Source organism: Octopus bimaculoides, chromosome 30 (assembly GCF_001194135.2).
Source record: "Octopus bimaculoides isolate UCB-OBI-ISO-001 chromosome 30, ASM119413v2, whole genome shotgun sequence".
Taxonomy (NCBI): Eukaryota; Metazoa; Mollusca; class Cephalopoda; order Octopoda; family Octopodidae; genus Octopus; species Octopus bimaculoides.
In genome coordinates this window covers 9174488-9196373 of record NC_069010.1, presented here as the reverse complement: position 1 = coordinate 9196373, position 21886 = coordinate 9174488, and the positions used below count along the sequence as shown (strand labels likewise).

The window sequence follows — 21886 nt, the reverse complement described above, 5'->3', positions numbered from 1 at the left end:
TTATGGACAGAGGTGGTATAGAGAGGGTGTATACAGACAGGGCTGCTATATAGATGGTGTATATGGACAGAGGTGGTATAGAGAGGGTGTATACAGACAGGGTTGCTATATAGATGGTGTATATAGACAGAGATGGTATAGAGAGGGTGTATAATGATGGTAGTGGTATAGAGGGAATGTGTATGGACAGTGGTGGTGTATAGGCTGTACTCTATCGCCATTGGTTACTCCTCAACAACATCTACAGCATAAGCAACAACAACAAAGGCAACAACAACAAATACAACAAGTACAACACCAACCACAACGACAACTACTACTACTACTACTACCTCTACTACAACTAGCAGAACAACAACAAAGAACGATTGTAAAGAAAGTGAGCAAACCTTCTCTAGGTTGTGTGCTAGCGTGTAGATTACTGATTTCTGTTTCAACGTTTTGAACTTGGAGCTGATTTCTGAAACGATAATAATAATAATAATAATAATAATAATAATAATAATAATAATAATAACAATAATAATAATAATAACAATAATAATAATAATAATGATAATTATAATAATAATAATAATAATAATAATAATAATAACAATAATAATAATAATAATAATAACAATAATAATGATAATTATAATAATAATAATAACAATAATAATGAACAATAATAATAATAACAATAATGAACAATAATAATAATAATAACAATAATAATAATAACTTCTAACTTCTAACTCCTACATGAACTTCTAACTTGTTGTCTCTTGAGGTCTCTGGGTGAGACTTGGATCCAACTTGTACAAATGCAAAGCAAAAGTCAAACATAAAATAATAATAATAATAATAATAATAATAATAATAATAATAATAATAATAATAATAATAATCCTTACTACTATAAACACAAGACCTGAAATTTTTTTGGGGGGGAGGGACCAGTCGACTACTTCAACCCCAGTATACAACTGGTACTTAATTTATCAACCCTTGAACGTATGCAAGGCAAAGTTGACCCTGGCAGAATTTGAACTCGGATCATAAAGACAGACGAAATACCACCGGACATGTCTGCCAGATTGCCATTTCTATCAAAATAATAATTTGGCAAAACACAAGTTACTAAAAGACAAAATTACAAGAATGGGGACAATGAGGAAGGTAACTGTTATCGCAGAAGTTGTAGGGGACACTTGGAACACTGAGAAGCAGAGCTGGCCCCCAAAAACTGCTCTATTGGGGACAGCTTGGATTCTGAGGTACTTGGGTGTTGAGTACCCACCTAGGTACTTGGGTGTGAAGTATCTTGCATGAAATTTAACATCTAAGTACCAAGTCTCATAATTTGTAGAAAGAGACCCTGGGAGACCTTTGACAACAGGTTACTGTCCACTCTCACAGAACTGACCAAAGTAAGTAAAATCCTAAAATAATAAAAATAATAATGGTTTCAAATTTGTTGAAGAATTTAATCAATGTTTGAAGCATGTAACGTTACCATTGAACAACTTAATAAGTCGTATCATGTCAACATTTATGTGTTGTATCAAGTCCAAATCTGAGAGATCTGATTGGTCCTCACTACACGTTGATAAGGTCGTTAATCTGAAACGGGAAATAAGGAGAAACGTGAGAGAAGGCAGAGGGGACAACGGGAGGGGAGAGCAGACGGAGACAATAGGGGACAGCAAGGAGGAGGCAAACAGACATATGAATAAATAGATGTAAGCATGAGAGAGAAAGATGGATGGTCAGATGAACAGGCAGAAAGACAGGTAGATAGGTATATAGGGCGAACATAAAGAATGTGGACCACACCCACTTTCGTTTTTGGGGTTTTTTTTTTACAGAATCCCCCATTTTTGAGTGTGGAGATTCTGATTCTGCAAAGAAAAAAAAAACCGGCATTTTAAAATGTTAATTTTAACTATTATTGGTGGGGGAATTAAAATTTTAAAATGCCGTTTTTATTTTTTTGCAGAATCAGAAATTCCGTACTCGAAAATGGGGGATTCTGTGAAAAAACAAAAAGGGAGGACAGACAAACAGATAGTTAACCATCAGAGGTCGGTTGGCTGTTACACAACCTTTACTGGAGGCAATACAGCAATGCAGTGGCTCCATCTACCTTGGTTGGATAGATGGAGTGGAGAGCATAGCACATCACAAGGCAACCAAAGCAGATTACAACACACCACACCAAAGCAAGATACACACCACTCCAAACCATATCACAACCACCATGTCATCACCAGAGAAGAAGGAGGAGGGGGAGGAGTAAAGAAAGAAAGAAAGAAAGAAAGAAGACTTACCGTGCTGAAATTCTGTGAAAGACAGCTGTGAAGTTATTTTGACTGAGAGCATATAACACTTTGGAAGCTAAGGTTTTCAGCTGTAGGGCAAGGGGCGTGGTTTCTGTGGACCAGTTAAGACACTGAAAAAGACAGGAAATAATATAAGGAGGACAACATCAACAACAATAATATAAATAACGGTTTGAAATTTTGCCACAAGAGCAGCAGTTTTGCAGGAGGGAATGTGTTGATTATATTGACCCCAGTGCATAACTGGTACTTATTTCATCAACCCCAAAAGATGAAAAGCAAAGTCTACCTCAGCAGAATTTGAACCCAGAATGGTAAGAGCCAGGGCGAATACCACAAAGCAAGCATTTTTTCTGATGCTCTGGCTACAAATTTTGGCACAAGACCAGGAGAGGGAAGCAAGACAATTAGTGACCCCCCCCCCACTACATGAAAGGTACTTGACCGACCCTGCTCCCAAAAACCATGAAAGGTTTCTATGTTATGTTCTAGAGTCAACATGTAACAAGGAAGCCGTGTCAGAAATAACAGCCAAATCTCCCTTGAATTACACTTTTATTTTCCCATTTTCTCAAGCCCTAGGGGTCACAACACTTGATTAAGTCTGCTCCATCAGGGCCTGACTTGAGGTTAAACAACAACAACAACATCATGAATTTTTAAAGAAAAGACTTACTTTACAAATTTCAGGCAGTAGCAGCTTCACATACATAGCTTCATCTAATCGGCTTGTGTCTTTGGGTTGCTGGAGACAAGAAAATATACGTATGTGTATATGTGTGTGTATATATATATATATATATATATATATAAATATGTAAGAGAGAGGGAGGGAGGGAGAGACAGACAGATAGAGATGGAAAATTTAAAGTTTCTTAAGTTTGAACTGTATCAAGAGAAAAGCTGGCAATATTTGGGGCCAAAGTCCTTTTTTCAGGGAAGGACAAAAGGTTTTCTTCTTCACCCTTTGTCCATCTTTGGGTACTAAAAGTTACCTGTTGTGAGGGAATGGTTGGAGAGAGAGAAAGGGAAGAGAATTTATAAGAGGGTGTGGTTGGAGGTGACAGTACCAATAAAGGCTGGAAATACAAGGGAGTGTTCCTACTTACCGAGTTTAGTACCTGTTCCAAAGTGTCCAAAATTATCAACTGTGACTCAAAAAAGTTCCGTTCAACTTCGGGTCCATTTAATCTCTACAATTCAAGGGAAATCATTTATAAAATCCGTTAATTCTTTCCATACAAACCCAGACAATACTTGCTTATTGCATACAAAATTTCTCATTATAAAGTGTTCATATCTAAAAAAATTACAACCATGATTCGATATAAGAATAATTTTGTTCTGTATTGTCTCAAATACCATCTTAATTATACCAACATATATAGAATGGTCTTTTATTATGTTCTGAACACCATCTTAATATACTAATGCATATTTGCTCTTTTGCTGGACAAGATGGTGAAATGTGGTTTTCAGGTGTTGAGTATCACAGAGGCAATGGCAAGCATCCAAGGCTTCTGGTGATTCGCTTGAGAAGACACATCAAGGAAAAACATGGTCACGGCCAGTGCTGGTGACAGGAAAAAAGATACCCACGACAGGCCATCAACTTCTTTTTATTTCTTATGACTTGCCTTGTTTTAGCTTTTCAGAAAAAGAAGAAAATGTGTTGAAACCATTTCTCTAGACATACCGTATTGGAAATGGACTGTAATATTTTGGTAAGTCCATTGATAACCAATGAGAATTTGTAGTTGCTAACATTAATAAGACATTCTTTGTTTTGCTCCACATTTTGAATGGACTGGGTTGTGTGTTGGCCTTTTTTCACAGGTAACTGGAAAACAAAAACAGGAAACACAAATCAGAAATGAGATTCATTTTATTTCAGGGAAAAACAGAAAAAAAAAAAAATTCTTTTTACAAAATATTTCTTTACATCAACATCATTCAATGTCCTATTTTTCATCATCTTCGTTTAATGTCCGTTTTCCATGCTGGCATGGGTTAGACGGTTCAACTGGGGTCTGGGAAGCCAGGAAGCTGCACCAGGCTCCAGTCTGATCTGGCAGTGTTTCTACAGCTGGATGCCCTTCCTAACGCCAACCACTCCAAGAATGTAGTGGGTGCTTTTTACATAGCACCGGCACAGGGGCCAGAGGGGGCTGGCATTGACCACGATCAGATGGTGCTTTTTACATGCCACCGGCACGGGAGCCAATGATAATATTAATACTAATTCTTTCTACTATAGGCAGAAAGCTTGGAATTTGTGGGGAGAGGATAGTCAATTTCATCACCCCCCAGTACTTGACTGGTACTTAATTTATCGACCCTGAAAGGACAAAAGGTAAACTTGACTTCGGTGGATATTGAACACAGATGACAAAATGCTGCTAAGCACTGTGCCTGGCGTGCTAACAATTCAGCCAGCTCAATGTTTACTATGATAGGCACAAAGCCTGAAATTTTAGGGGAGGAAGCTAGTTGATTACTTTGACTCCAGTATGTAACTGGTACATAATTTATTGACCCCAAAAGGATGAAAGGCAAAGTCGATCTCGGTGGAATTTGAACTCAGAACGTAAAGAACCGAATGAAATATAAAAGGGGCTTCTACTGAAAGACTTTTTTTTTTTAAATTGACTAAACTCGTAACGACGGCACCGGACCAGCCAACCATTCGAGGATACACTCGAAGAAGATCAGCTGCTACAAACTCAATCAGAGACCAACTTCCTTCCATAAAGTGTCAACAGAACCGAAAGAAAATCAATAAAGGCGGTGCTCCAGCATAGCCGCATTCCCCACCCCGACTGAAATCATTAGAAGAATAGAATTATACACACACACACACACACACAAACACAAACACGCGCTAAACAGTGTAGTTCCCAAGATATATCATAATTTTGTTTTTAATATAGAATAGCCATGCCTGGAACGCCTTTGATCATAAATTTGCCGGATGAAGTCTGACCAGGGGTTAAAAACAAGATGCGACGACAGAAAAAAAAACTGTTTCAATTGAGGGATTAAGCGTAATATGATGTAATTCATGAATATTCATGAGGTGTTGCGCTAGGAGGAAGAGGGAGAGGGGGTTGGAGAAGAGGTAAGATTGAGTGAAAGAGGGGGAAGGAAGAATGAAGGAAATGGTGGAAGAAATAGGAAGAGTAGGAGGGAGAATAAGTAGCTATGTACGTAGATATTTATATAAATAGAGAGAAAGAGGAATGAAGGAGGTGTGTAGAGAGAGTAGGAGTGAGTGGGTGTGTGCTTGTGTGAATAAGAGAGGGGGAGGGAGAAAACGAAGCAGTCGTTCTGAGGTGTAATGAGTGAAATGGTAGATGTGGGAGGAAGGGAGCAAGCAAACGATAGAAAGAGAGAGGGAGGGAAGAAGGAAGAAAAGTGACAGAGTGAGAGAGAGAGAGAGAGAGAAGAATGGTGAATGGCGGAGGAATGACAACGAGGCAAACGGTTTTGGCTTGTAGTAGAAGGTAGAGTAAAAGAGGCAGAGAGGATGGGAGGGAGAAACAGAGAGTGAGAGGAGGAGGAGGAGGATGAAAGGAAGACAGGAGAGAGAGGGCGGAATCAAAGAGGGGCAAGAGATGATTGAGAGAGAGAGAGAGAGAGAGAGAGACGGTAGAAGTAATGAGAGGAAGAACAGAACATGGATGACAGGGGAGGGGGAGAAGTGGACGGTGGAAATAAAGAGAGAGAGAGAGAGAGGGGGGAGGAAGCTTGCAGACGATAGAAAACGAAAGAGTGGAGGGTTTGAAAAGAAGAGAGATTGAGAAGGAAAGATTGAGGGAAGAAAACGAAATGAAGAGGGAGGAAGGAAGGAAGGAACGAAGGAACGAACATACGAACGAAAGAGGGACGATGGAGAAAGAGAGGAAGAAGGAAGCGAAGCATCGCCATCGCCACCATTATGCTGTCGTTATAAACACATTCTCCCTCAATCTGATGTTGTGTTACAGGAGAAGCAGGCAAGGCAGTGACCTCTCTCGTGGTTGAGAAACATCTGTAGCAACAGCAGCAGCATCAGCTGTCAACTCGAGACCAAAACGATTTCGACATCTTCTTCCTCCCCCGAAAGCCTCCACCACCACCAACAATTCCACAGGTGCCAACCTGCACCGACGTTAAGGAATGTCAACGTTATTATATTGGACATACTGGAGCAGCAGATTTACACACAAACACACAGAATCTTACATGTGTAGATGCTGTTATGAGGGTTAAGGAGTTTCCTTCCAAAACGTGGACTTGGAGTCAGTCCTGCTTCGCAGCACCTTAGGCAAGTGTCTTCTGCAATGGCCCCGGGCTACGTATACATACAGGTAATCCATCGGTTAAGATGGTAAGGGTTCCAGTAGATCTGATCAATGGAACAACCTGCTTGTGAAATTAACATGGAAGTGGCTGAGCGCTGCACAGACATATATACACTTAACATAGTTCTCAGGGAGATTCAACATGACACACAGAAAGTGACAAGGCTGGCCCCTTTTGAATTACAGGTACAACTCGTTTCTGCCTGTGATTGGTCTGGAGTAACATGAAATAAAGTGTCTTGCTCAAGACCAAAACATTCCACCATCTTACAATCATGAGTCGATATCCAAAACACTAAGCTGCGTCTGTGTGTTTGCTTCCCATCATCACTTGACAACTGGCGTTGGTTTGTTTACATCCTGTAACTTAGTGGTTCTGCAAAAGACTGGCAGATTATGTACCAGACTTCAAAAACCCAAAAATAGGTACTGGAGACAATTCATTCCATTAAAACCCACCAGCACAGTGCTCCAGCATGGCTGCAGACTGAAACAGGTGAATGATAAAAGACAGACATAGAGGTGGAGAGGAATAACAGGAAGATGATGAGAGAAGGTAGAGTCCCTACGTGGAAGAGGCACTGGATCCATAAAACCGATAGAGATTCGGGGAAACTGATTCTCTCAAATGGATCATTAGAAGGGGTGGGTAATTTCCTCTACCTCGGGGACCAAATTAGTAGTGGGGGGAGGATGCACAGAGAGTGCGACAGCTAGAATAAGAATAGGGTGGAGGAAATTCAGTGAGCTGTTACCTCTGTTGGCCACAAAAGGTTTCTCTCTCTGAGTGAAAGGAAGATTGTATGATGTATGTATGTATATGGACAGCAATTCTACATGGTAGTGAGATGTGGGCCTTGAATGCAGAGGACATGTGAAGGCTAGAGAGGAATGAGGTTAGTATGCTTTGCTGGATGGGTAATGTAAGTGCACATGTTTAATAGAGAGCTAGTGCTCTGAGAGAGAAGTTAGGCATAAGAGGGATTAGATGTTGAGTGCAGGAGAGAAGACCATGCTGGTTTGGTCATGTGATGCGGATGGATGCTGACAGCTCCATAAAGAAGTGCTGATGTCTCAAAGTAGATGTAACACATGGAAGTGGGACAAAGTGCTGAAGAATGACATCAGGATGCTGAACCTTTCAGGTGAGATGACAAAGAATGAAGACACCTGGGCCCATGCTATACTCAAGAAGACCTGTACTCTGCAGTAGAAATGTTAAGATTGCACCCCCACACCCAAAGTGATGATTAACCTGCAACAATCCTGGGTTGATGCCACATGAAAGTGTCCATGCAGTGCCATTTAAAAAAGCACCCAGCACACAATCTCAGAGTGGTTGGCATGGGGAAGGGCATCCAGTCACAGAAACCATGCCAAAGCAGACTGGAGTCTGGTGCAGCTTAGCAGCCCTGGTCAAACTGTCCAACCCATGCCAGCATGGACAATGGATGATGATGATATAGACATATAGATATGAATAGAGGAGCAGGTGTGGTAAGAAGTTCGCTTCCCAACCACATGGTTCCGAGTTCAGTCCCACTATGCAGAACCTTGAGCAAGAGTTCTCTACTTTCAAAGCCTCGTGAAAGGATTTGGTAGATGGAAACTGAAAGAAGCTTGTTGTATGTGTGTGTGTGTGCATGAATGTGTCTGTGTTCCCCACCACATCTTGACAACTGGTGTTGGTTTGTTTACATCCTGCAAATTAGAGGTTCATCAAAACAGAACGACATATTATGTACCAGACTTTAAAAAAAAACAAAAAATTGTATTAGGATCAATTTGTTTGACTAAAACCCATCAAAGCAATGTTCCAGTATGGGCACAGTCAAATAACTGAAACAAGATAAAACACACACACACACACACACACACACACAGACAGGCGCAAGCATGGCTGGGTGGCTAATGAGTTCATCTCCTGACCAGGTAGTTTTGAGTTCAGTTTTAACTATACAGCACCTGGGGTCAATCATGAAGCAGTTGGGGTCAATCCAAGTTTTATGCCATCTAAAAGACAAAACAAAAGGAACCGAAACAGCTCTTAGACATTGTATGAAACCTAAAATGCTGCCTGGTTTTGGAGGATGGGATGCTGAGAAGGAAGTAAAGAGATGGGATGGTGGGATGAGATTGAAACTTGCCTAAACATTCACACTGCATCGTTATCATCATCCACTTTTCCCTGCTTGCATGGGTTGGACAGAATTTGTTAAGGGCAGATTTTTCTACAGTTGGATGCCCTTCCTGTCACCAACCATCACCTGTTTCCAAGGAAAGTCCTATTTCCCCATAGTGAGACATGATTTTCAGGGAAGACTGGAAACAAGAGTCAATGCTTACAATGATGTTGAAGACAGGAAAACAGTAACACATCCATACATTACATATATCCATACATATACCCTTTCTGATGGAAGCACAAGGCCTGAAATTTGGGGGAAGGGATTAAGTCGATTACATCGACCCCAGTGTGTAACTGGTACTAATTTTATCGACCCCGGTGGACTTTGCCTTTCATCCTTTCAGGATCGATAAAATACACACACGCACATATATATATATATATATATATATATATATATATATACACATATGTATTGATCCGTGATAGAAAATTCAACAAAAAAAGTACTCCATCTGGCAAGAGATATTATTTATTTAAAAGTCACAATACATGCATTAAAGCACTAATAATAGTTTCTTCTATTATTCAATTTCTTTAGTTTGTGCCTCAAGAATATGAAACTATTTAATCCATGTATTGTGACCTTTAAATAAATAAATAATATACATACAAAACCAAAGGTGCAGAAATGACATATTCTGAAAGAATTTAAAAGTAATATAATCCAAGGCTGGAGTACGAAGATCCATGAATCAGGTACTCCAAATTAGTTGGAAGGACCTAGAAGGTCCGTGTGAGCATGCAAACTTTTCCCTTTCCCCTTTCCAACAAAGGGCTATGCTCGAGGCATCACACACAGAGAATGGGAGGTAATCAGGTAGTTAAAACAGGTACACTTAAGATATTTACATGGAATACGAAAAAAAATATAGATTACAGAATAAAAAGAAAAAAAATTATGTAAAGTGGTGCACGGATGAATGGACAAACGAAAGAAAGGAGTACTCAACGCGTTTTGTAGGAGTTACATATATTAATATTAAAAACAGTTTGATTCACCTCTGTATATATGAATTAATGCATGCATGTATGTTGTGTGTATACATACACACATATCGTCATCAGTTCACGTACACTTTTTATGCTAGCATGGGTTGGACAGGCTCCCATGATCTGCATGTTTCCATATTTAGTAAGGGGGTAGGGGGGTGGAGGCGCTACTCCCACAGACTGGGGTACTCGTACTATCATCTGACTTGGTTTTACAGCTGTCACCCACCTCTTCTTCAACACTGTGTGCTTAGCAGTATTTTGTTCATTTTTATATTCTGAGTTCAAATTGCGCCAAGGTTGGCTTTGCTTGTCATCCTTTCAGGGTTGATAAAATAAGTACCAGTTGCGTACTGGAGCCGATTACATCAACTGTCCCCTTCGCCACAAATTCCAGGCCTTGACCATCCAAGCAACATGGTCTCATGTTTTTCATGGAAGACTCGACCACAAATAACAAAAAGCTCGTATGACAGAGATGCTCCTTGTTTACTTGACTTACTTGCTGACCTCACTGGTGCTGGTGCCACATAAAATGCACTCAATACACTCTATAAAGTGGTTGGCACTAGGAAGGGTATCCAGCCATTAAAAAACTATGTCAAAGCAGGCAGTGGCCCTTCATACACTCTTCTGGCTCACCAGCCCCTGTCAAATCATCTAACATGAAAATAATAATGATGATTATGATAATCAAGATGGTGGTGGTGGTGGTGGTGGTAATTTTCATGCTGGCATGGTTTGGACAGTTTGTCACAGCCCAAGACAGCTCTCACTCAAAAATCACAGCCCTTATAGAAGGCCTATTATTTGTATATTACCTGAAAAAGGGTTCTACATCTGGAAGCCCTTTTTAACACCAACCATTTTACAGGGTGCACTGGGTATATCAATCCAAGAGGTTGCACTGGGTATATCAATCCAAGAGGTTATCATTCCTGTATCACAAGGCAAGAATGTCCCTGTTCATTTGTCAACCACCAACAAAAATGCTTTGTTTCCTGGAAAATTAAGACACTCATTGCATCAACAATGCCAGCCATCTGTTCAGGACGAAAAAAAAAGCCCAAAAGATGTGGTTAAGAAGTTTGCTTCCCAACCATGTAATCTTGGGTTCAATCCCAGTGTGTGGCACCTTGGCCAAGTTTCTTCTACTCTAGATTCTATAGATTCAAGTTGACCAATGCCTTGAGAGTGGATTTAGTACTGTCTCCATCCCCCAGTTGTCTTGACCTCGTCTTGCTACTGGATTGAAGATGGTCACAGACAAGAGAGTGAAGCTGACTGTTTAAACAAACTCACCATGCAAGTCATCAGACGTCCTTAAGGATGACTATGAGGTCCTTGTCGTTCCGACGGACAAACATGCAAATATAAGTGTATATATGTATGTGAATGCATAAGTGTATCCTTTGCTAAGCATTAGATGATGGCTTAAAATGAGAATCATCATTATACAAATGAGATCGTCTTCTCTAATTTATAGTCTCTAAACTCATTGTTGAGTGCAGCTTTGTATACAGGTTGTGAGACGCACTCAGGCCATCCCCCTGCATCTAACCTCTAATGCTGGAACTTAGCCCAGTTTCCATCTACCAAAAGATTTTGGTTAGCTCTGGGCTGTAGTAGAGGACATTTGCTAGAGGTGCTATGCAGTACACTTGAACCCAAAACCATGTGGTCAGCAAGCAAACTTCTCAACAGCACAAATCAAGGGTGGACTGAGCCGTCGGTCAATCGGACATTGCCCAAGAGCCTGGAGCTCTGAAGGGCCCACTCTCTACATGTTAACTCTACTGATATCAATGCTAAGGGGCCCGGTAAACAGTTATGCCCGAGGGCCCTTAATACTCTCAGTCTGCCCCTGGTACAAATATACCTGGGCCTCATAAGAGACATAATATGCACTTATATGAGGGCACATGGGCTAGTGGCTAGGGTGTTGCTCCTACCACTGTGAGGTCATGGTTTCAGTTCCTAGACCGGGTGGGCTGTTGTGTTTCATCTCAAGTTGCTCTGCAATCACTTCCACACTTGACATGTGGTACACGATGCACCTGTTCAGGAAACATCAATTTGATGGAGGGACTGAGCACGTGTACAGCACAAACAGTTGATCTTCATAAAACAAACCATTTTATACAGGTTATTTAGCAAGAACTTGCAGAACCATCTTCCCGAGACTATGAGAGACTACCATCACACACACACACAGACAGATAGATAGATAGATGGACAGACAGACAGACATATCTGACTAATGGAATTAAACAAGGGTGCTTACTTGCTCTAGCACTCTTCTCACTCTATCACACAGCAGGGTTGGAAGGGAGTTGAGGGGGGGGGGAGTTACATCCTGCTGTGACACGATGCTGGTTTGTTCAATGCTGCACATCATCATCATGCACTATGAAGGCTCCAGTGCAAGAGATGCTGTGCACTGGTTGCGCACAGAGCTGAAATTATGCTGAAACTGGTAGATAACCCAGCCAGATGTGAACAACCTGTGGAGAACCTACCTGCTCCAGTAACAGAAGAAAACATCACTCTTAGACATGAAGGGCTGGGCCCCATGCAAAGCATTCGAGGCAGCAGCATCTCAGATACTGCATGACTGGACCAGGAAATCATATACAGAACGAGCAGAGCTAGTGTTTCATTTGGTATACTTATGGTCATGTAACGCGTATGGAGGAGGAGAGCTGTGTAGAGAAGTGCTGATCTCTAACTGTGGAGGGAACCTGTGAAAGAGGCAGATGCAGGAAAACATGGGATGCGACAGTGAAACATGATCTTCAAACGTTGGGCCTCACGGAGGCAATGACTAGTGACCAAGACCTTTGACTATATGCTGTGCCTGAGAAGACCCGTCAAGCCAAGTGAGATCATGGGCAAAGTCAACACCAGTGTCGCATAACTGGCTCATAAAAGGTACCCATTACATACTTGGGGTGGTTGGAAGAACATCCAGCTATAGAAATCATGCCAAACTAGATTGAAATGTCTGGTGCAGTTTCAGTCAAACTGTCCAACCCATGCCAGCATGGAAAGCAGACGCTAAATGATGATGAATGTGTTTCTGTTATTATTCATGCAGCCAACGAAATTTATCTTCACTTATCAGCTCCACACTTCATTACCGAAGCAACTATCACAACAGTGAAGTGTGGTGCTTGTTCTATCAGATTCTTCTGTCGGACCACTAACTTACAAGGATGTAAACAAACCAACACCAGTTGTCACATGGCTCTGGGGGACAAACACAACACAATGACACACATAGATATACAAACAAACACAGAGATCTATAGAAATTCCATACAGTGTACTCAATGCAGACTATGGAGACCTTCGAGGTGCAGCGCAATCACAGGAAGGTTAACAGAAGATGGAATTTATTTGTGGTGACTGTGCAGCAGCAACAAATAATAAGAGCACACAGGAAATGCCCAAGAGGCTCCCTAGATGTAGCAGATAGATTCTGTTATTTAGGTGACCTAATTAGCTGTAGTGGATGAGGAGGAGGAGGATGCTCTTAAAGTATAATTGCTAGAATAAGAACTGGATGGAGAAAGTTCAGAGAATTTTTACCCACCATCACCATCCGTCTTCCATGCTGGCATGGGCTGGACGGTTGGACAGGAGCTGGGAAGCCAGAGAAATACTTCGCTGTCTGATTTGACATAGGTTTTACAGATGAATGCCCTCCCTAATGCCAACCATTTTACAGAATGGACTGGATGCTTTTTATGTGGCATCAACACCGACAAGGTCTGCTTTAGCAGGGTTATTGTGGGTGGATGTCCTTCCTAACGTCAATCACTTTATAGAGTGGACTTGGTGGTTTTTTACTTGGCACCAGCACCAGTGGACTGGGTGCCTTTTACTTGGTAACAAAAGGCCTCTCTCTCAGAATGAAAGGTAGATTACATGATACTTGTGTATGAGCAGCAATGCTATATGGTTGTGAAACTTGGGCTGGGAATACAGAAGACATGCAAAGACTAGAAAGAAAGGAAGAAAAGTATTCTCTGATGGATCTACAATGTCAGTGTGCATAGAGAAAGTTTTTGTCTGCCAAATCCATTCACAGAGCATTGGTTGGGCCAGGTCTATGGTTGAACACACTTGCCCAAGATGCCAGTCAGTGCAAATGAACCCAAGACCACATGGTTCGGCAAAAAGCTTCTTACCCACAAAGCCAGGTAAAGACTACAAAGTCAAAAGAGTGAAGCGTTTAACAGGAGCAGTTCTTGATCTGTATAATCCTAGGAAATCAGAGACATAAAAGTGAACCAATTAACTTGAGCATCCGTTCCAACAATGTAATCCAAGAAATCAGAGACAAAAAAATGACAACTGTTTAACTGGAGCAATCGTCACTCTGTATAATCCATGAAACCAGAGAGAACCAAGGGAAGCTTTTAGCTGGGGCAGCCCTCCATCTCTATAATCTAAGAAATCAGAGAGAGAAAAAAATGTATGACTTGAACAAACATCCCTCTGTATAATCCAGGAATTCAGAGGTGAAGAGGCAAAGTGCTGCCTGGAGCAACCATCCGGTTATAATCCAGGAATTCAGAGGCAGAAAAATGAAGAGTTTAAATTAAAGCAGCCCACCATCAATTTAATCCAGGCAATCAAATGTGAAAAGTGAAGTTTTTGGAGTTGAGCAGCCCTTCCAGGAAATTAGGGGACGAAAACATGAAGTGCTTGAATTGAGTAGCCCTCCATCAATATGATCCAGGAAATCAGAGAGCAAAAAAATTAAAGTGTTTGGCTGGAATAATCTTCCCTCTCTACAATGCTGGAAATCAGAGATAAAAAAAAAGTAAAGTGCTTGAATGGAACAGTTCTCTCTCTCAAAATAATCCAGAAAAATCAGGAACAAGTGTTTGACTTAAGAAATACTGTATAATCCTGGAAATAAAGAGACAAAAAAACTTGACAGGAGCCATTCTAGCTCTCTACAACCCAGAAAATCAGAGACAGAAAAGGAAAGTGACTGGAGCAGCCCTTCCTCTGTGAAGAGGGAACTTTGAAAGAGCCCTGCCTATCAAGCATCATCATCATCATCCTTTCACATCTGCTTTCCATGGGCTGGATGGTTTGAGAGGAGCTAGGCAAGCCAAAGAGCTGACTCAGGCCCCATTGCCTGTGTTGGCATGGATGCCCTTCCTAATGCCAACCACATCACAGAGTGTTGTTCTGGGTGCTTTTTATGCGACATCAACACAGGTACTTTTTATGAGGTACCAGCACCAGTGGGTTGCCAAGCAACTTGCAAGACAGAGACCACTCAGTGAACGAAATCAGAGACAAAAAGGTGAATGTTTGACAGGGGCCATCCTCACCATGACACTCCAACAAAATGAAGTGTTTAGGTGAAGCAGCCCTTTCTCCCTATAATCCAGGACATGAGAGGCAAAAAGGTGAAGTTTTGACCAGAGAAGACCTCCCTCTGTGTAATCCAGAAATCAGTGATAAAATGTAAAGTGTGCGGCTGGGGCAGCCCCCACCCCAACCATTCTATATGTCTCTTATCCTTTGTTTCAAGCACCAGACTGTGGCCATGCTGGGGCTCCATGTTAAAGAGGTCAGTCAAAGAAACTGTGCCCAGTATTCATTTCATCTGGTTCTTATTCTATCAGTTCTTCTGCCAAAGCATTAAGTTACAGGGATGTAAACAAACCATCATCAGTTCTCAAGCTGTTGTGGAGGAGAACACAACACACATAGATATATGCATACATACACACATATGATGGGCTTCTTTCAGTTCCATCCACCAAATACACTTTCATAGCTTTGGTCGGCACAGTCCTATAATCTAAAACGATCCCTCACAGTGGGATTGAACTCAAGACCAGATGTTTGGGTAGCAAACTTGTTACCTACACAGCAATGCCAAGTGCAGGAAATCAGAGGCAAAAAGAGTTTGACTGTTGCAGCTTTGCTACACTCCTGCACAAAACACGAAATTTCTTGGAGCCAGAAACAGCAGGTGCTTCGCTTAGGGTACCATGTGCAACTATCACCACAAAATACTACCATTTTGATAGGATCCTCGATTGCGAGGGCACACAGGGGGTGTAGAGTATGATGGAACAATTGGCGACTCTCCATCAGATTCTACAGGTGGGATGGGTTCTTCCATTGTTGAGGTTCTTTAAGAAGTGCCACTGGTGCCTAATGGATATAATCTTGGTCACCTTCGGAGACGAAGGATAAACTAAACGTGAAGAGTGGAGGCTGTTTATTGTCATCAAAAAGAATTATTATCAACTGGTTATTGTTATCAAACGTGTACCTTTTCAAAATAATCACAATTCAATGGTTTCCACTATACATGTGGCTGTATATACATATGTAAATACACACACACACACACACATATACATGGATGTATATGCACACATTTAAACCTACATATACACACGTAGACATGTATAAACACCCACACACATCATCTATGTAGATCAATCTACGTGTATACACATATAAATACAATTCCCATATACATATACACACACACTCGTTTAGAGACCCAAATATACACATATTTATGTATTTTTGCAGACACACTTGACTATTTACATATACATACACACAAATACACGGTACATTAATTTCTGTGTGTGTGTATATATGTACACACACATACAGATCAACATATACATATCAATCTGCCGCACGATCCATATAATACATATACACTCACAAACACATATATATAGATAGACCTGTAGCACGACCCCTATACACACACACACACACACGGATCGTGCTGTGGATTCCCAAAGATGTCCAAACTGTTGTTGTTGTTGTTGTTAGTGGTGGTGGTGTGAGTAGGAAATGCTAGAAAGATGGGGAGGGGGTAAAAGTAAAGAGAGAGAGGGAAAGAGAAGGAGAGAATGATAGAAGAGAGTGTGAGGTGAAGGGATAAAGGGAAGAGGGTGACGACATTAGGAATGAAGGACGAGCGGAAGTGAGGGGAACGGGTGGAGGAAGAGAAAGATATAGAAAGAAAAAAGAGAGAGAGAGAAGGAGAGGGTAGAGGAGGAAATAAGGTGAGGTAGAGTGGGAGGAGTAGAGATAGAGGGGGAAAGAGAGAGATAGAAAATAGAAGAGGGTAGGAGGTGGGAGGCAGGAAAGACTGTCGAAAGAAAGAAAGAAAGACAGATGGATGGAAAAGAGGGAATATGGAGGAGACGAAACGAAACGAAACAATAAAATATATGGTTGTGTGTATATTTATAAATATATATATCCATGACAGATCGAGCTACACATATATACGAGTAAGATTTATAGAGGTAGCTATATAAATATAGATAAAGACATGAATACGTTTGTATGTAAACTACACAGCATATTATATACCGACTCAATGGGATAGAGCTGTAAATCTAGACATTCATAAATATATGGTCGTTTATATACATACATACTTGGATGTATATACATCTATACATATAGACAGACAGGAATATAATTATACACACCGTAACTGATATTTGGTCTCTACATACATTATTATATACATACAATTCAGTAGAAATACAGACATCGATGTGTATACATATGAGTGTATACATATGATCGTATAGCTATCTATCCATCTATATATCTGTGTGTGTATATATATATAGATAGATGTGTATATATATATACGTATATATATATATATATAGATGTGTATATATAGGTATGTATATATATAGATAGATAGATGTGTGTATATATATGTATGGAGAGAGTGAGAGACATTTTCGATCGACATCTCAATACATCGGAGACGATGATCAACATATAATAAAAAGGAGGAGAAGAAGAAGAAGAAGAGGGAAGCATCAATGAAATGTGTGTTTGTGTTTCTTACCTGTGCATCAAACCTGGCTATGAGAGACTGCACCCATTCTCCAGGTTTCTGTGAGGCCATGGTCGCGCAGCAGAGGAGACAGCGAGACTCGACCACCGCGATGACGACGTTCACCACCGCCACCTCCACCAACACCGCCGCCGCCGCCACCACCACTACCACTACCACTACTACTACTACCACTACCAACAACACCAACACTATCACTGCTACGACGACGACTGCCACTGCACACACCACTGCGACTGTGACTGCCGCTTCGACTACTATGACGACGACAACCTCCTCCTCCTCCTTCTTCTTCTTCACCGCCACTACCACGATGATCTTTTCTTCCTCCTCCCACCGCCGCCACCGCTACTACACTACCACGACGACGGGTTACTCCTTCTCCTCTTCTTCCTCCTACAGCATCGTTGCCGCTGCCGCCTCCACTGCCACCACCAACACCACCGCCGCCACCCTCACCATTCCCACGACGACCATTTTCTCTTTCTCTTCTTTTGCCGCCTCCGCCACCACCGCCACTACGTCGTCCTCCTCCTCCACTACAATAATAATGATATTCTTAATATAAATAATATAATAATAATAATGATATCACCGCCATCGCCACCATAACAACAACGTTTGACAATTCTCGGCGACAGAATTAAAATAAAACAGAAAAAATGAATAAATAAATATTTCTTGTTTTCTCCTCCTCCTCCTCCTCTCTTTATCAGTTTTTCTTTCTTTTTCCCTTCCCTATGTTAGCTTTTTTTCTCTTATTTCTCTATCTATCTCTGTCTTTCTTCCTCTCTCTTTCTCTACCCCTATTTTAATCTATCTTTCTCCCATCTTCTATTCTTCTCTCTCTTTCCATAATCAGACGATGTTCTCATCTCCATCACACGCTCTTTTTCCACTCTCTCTCTCTCTCTCTCTCTCTCTCCCTCTCTCTCTCTCTTTCTCCTTAATCAGACGATAAGAAACAGGAAGCCAGTAGCATTGGCGACTCCTTTCGTCGGAGAGGTTGCCACCACTTGAAGATATAAAGAAATAAAAATAAAAAAACACCTAAAAACATACACAAAACATAAGAAAACAAAAATAACTGAAGTGTCGTAATGGTAGTAGTAGTAGTAGTAGCAGCAGTAATGTTAGTAATAGTAGTAGTAATATTAGTGGTGGTGGTAGTTAATAGTGCAGTCGTGGTAGCTAGAGTAGCGGTGAGAGAAGCAACAGTAAAGTAATGAGGGTTGGAGGTGCATTATAGATTGCGCGTGGCGGTGGCGGAGACAAATTAGGAAGTGTGTGTGTATGTGTGTATCAGTGTGTGTGTATATACGTTTTAGTGTATATAAGTATATGTACACTTTCTGTGTGTATGTCTTTCACTGTGTGTGCGTGTTTTTAATGTATGTACGAATTTCTCTTTGTATGTATGTGTGTGTTGTAGTGTAATTTTTCTGCGTAAGCATATATACCTCTGTGTGTGTGTATGTGCTTTAGTGTACGGACATGTGTGTCTGTGTGAGCTGCAGTTGATGTGAAGAACCAGCAGTTGTTGCAACGGGGAAAAGGGAGAGTAGAGTCTCTGCGTTGAAGTTGCAACAATTGTTGCTGCAGCTGCTGGTAGAGTAGTAATATCAGTTAAGACACATCTTAACTATGATGAATATACCGTTTATAATCTCAGGAATCGAAATAAATTTTCATATACAGGGCAAAACGAACTCAATTAAATCTAAAATCTCCCTTTAAAAAAATAAAAAACATAAAGCATTGCTGTGCCGTAAGAAGTTCGCTTCCTAATCACTCGATTCCGAGTTCAGTCCCACCGTGTGACACCTTCGGCGGGTGGATTAAAGCCTTGCGGGTGGATTAGGTAGATGGAAACTGAAAGAAGCTCATCATATGTATGTATGTATGTATGGACGTATGAATGTGTTTGACCCCCTACCACTGCTTCACAACCGGTGTTGGTTTCTTTATGTCTCTGTAACTTAGTGGCTCGACAAAAGACACTAATAGAATAAGTTCCAAGCTTTAAGAAACGCGTTGGAATCGATTTATTCAGCAGGATGACGATTCAGTGACTGAAACAAGACATAAAAGAAATAATAATAATTGCTTCTAATACAGGCACAAGGACTGAAATTGTAGGTTGGGGGTGGTGGGGTAAAATCGGTCATATCGATCTCCGGAAGGATGAAAAGTAAAGCCGAGCTCTTCGGGATTCGAAACTCTGAAATGAAGGATTGCAATTAAAACCTGCCAACAGAAAACCCTTAAATTTTAGTTCTATTTTATTTTGTTTTAGAAAGACTGAAAGATTAGGTTACCTTTCGATTTCATGTGAGAAAACATTAGAGTTAGGGTTAGCTGATTAGATGTGTGTGTGTATATATATATATTAATGTGTCCAACTTGTTAAAATTCCATTTATTTCTTTGTGCAGCTGAAGATGGCATTGCATTTAAGTTGATGTAATGATTGCCTTGTTCAATTAAATAGAGCCATTTGAAATGGTCATACTGCATTACTACTTGATATCCTGTTGCTTATTTTGATATATACATATATATATATATGGGAGAATATACAAATAATAACAACAGACGAGGACAGGTGGTGTAAATAACAAAAGTATATATTAGTATGACGCTCGGGAATACGGAAAGTCTTTGACGTTTCGAGCTACGCTCTTCAACAGAAAGAATAAAAAAGGATGATAAAGGAGGTTTACAAAAGTGGAAAAGTTCAAAAGTTTTTTAGACGTCGTGGTATATTGAAGCGATATATATATATATATATATATATATATATATATATATATATATACATATATATATATATGTATGTATATGTAATTATGTAACGGATGTGTGTAGGGTCACCAAATATGATTCTAAAGTACACATCAGGGTCGCCATATGTAGAGGGTTGAAAGTAGAATGAGACAGTGTAATAACAACAATGATGAGAAAAGAAAAATATTCATAAATTTTATTTGCCAGCAGTGGTTAGTAACACAAGAATAGCAGTAGTCATTTTTAGTAACAATGACACAATGTGTGTTGCTCACACCTTCTTAGTGTGCTTTGGAAGTTGTGTGTAGGCAGAGAAGAAGAAAAGGTAAGAACTGTAGTGTCCCTTTCAGATGATGCTCTCGCTTAGATTGCTGAAAAACCAAAAAAGGGAGAAGCCAACCCTTCAATTGATTACATAAGGCACTGCTCCCAGCAGTTTTCCATACATACAGGCCTGTCCTTTCCAGGTGACGATGGTGCATAAAATGCACTCATACTGGAGTAGTATAAACATACCTGTGCCAGTGGCACATATAAATCACCCAGTGCCACTCTGTAAAGTGGTTGCAATGAGGAAGGGCATCCAGCCATGCTACAAGAGACAACTGGAGTCTGGCCAGCTCTGGCTGAGTAGCTCCTGTCAAGCCATCCTACCCATGTGTGATGATTTTCTCAGAGATGAAGCTACATCTGATTTGAAACCTTGATCAACGGTTTCAAAGGTTCATACTTCTTCTCAAGAAGAATTGAAGAAAATGATTGCCCTTATTAAGTTGAACATTAAAGCAATGAGCCTGCAGAACGTTTAGCCTGTTAAATAATTAGCCAGCAAAATCATTAGTTTGCAGAATCTTTAGACTGTAGAACCGTTAGTCTGCTGGATGAAAATTGCATGTAATTTGTTTTACAAAGATATTAACATCAACCTCAACAAAAAGTTTTACTTTCTCAGTTCAAATTCTGCTGAGGCTAACTTTGTATTTTGGTTCTTTTGCGGATTGATAAAGGAAGGAGGAGTTGAGGACCAGGGCTGGGGTCGGCCTTCATGTTATCAACGAGCACCCTTCCCAGGAATTTCAGGTCTTGTGCCTCTACCAGAAAGGATTGTTAAGGTACACATCAGAACAGGTGGGCTGGCTGTGCGCACGTGTGTGTGTGCACGTGTGTCTGTGTGTGTGTGTGTGTGCGGGTGTCCGTGTGCTTGAAATGGCTGAACAACAGTCAAGCAGAAGCACTTGTACAATGTCTGTAGAACTTGATTCTTCACAAAGCACCGTGAATCGAACACCTTCGTTAGCTCAACAGAAATTGCTGATGGGCCAGGGGCTTTCCCAGTCTTTATATCTTAAGGGACTAAAGAT

General features: G+C 40.7%; 1 protein-coding gene across 1 annotated transcript in view; it reads right to left on the bottom strand.

Moving 5' to 3' along the window:
- LOC128251292 (neurofibromin-like) overlaps positions 1–17913 on the bottom strand; it is a 29806-nt gene extending 11893 nt beyond the window's left edge. Inside the window, exons 1-7 of the mRNA XM_052978168.1 lie at positions 17731–17913; positions 4021–4164; positions 3434–3517; positions 3001–3069; positions 2313–2434; positions 1499–1605; positions 390–460 (exon numbers count right to left, since the gene is read on the bottom strand). Of these exons, the coding sequence (XP_052834128.1) occupies positions 390–460; positions 1499–1605; positions 2313–2434; positions 3001–3069; positions 3434–3517; positions 4021–4164; positions 17731–17790 (657 nt within the window). The 5' untranslated portion in view covers positions 17791–17913. The remainder of the gene's footprint in view (positions 1–389; positions 461–1498; positions 1606–2312; positions 2435–3000; positions 3070–3433; positions 3518–4020; positions 4165–17730) is intronic.
- Positions 17914–21886: the final 3973 nt, after the last annotated feature.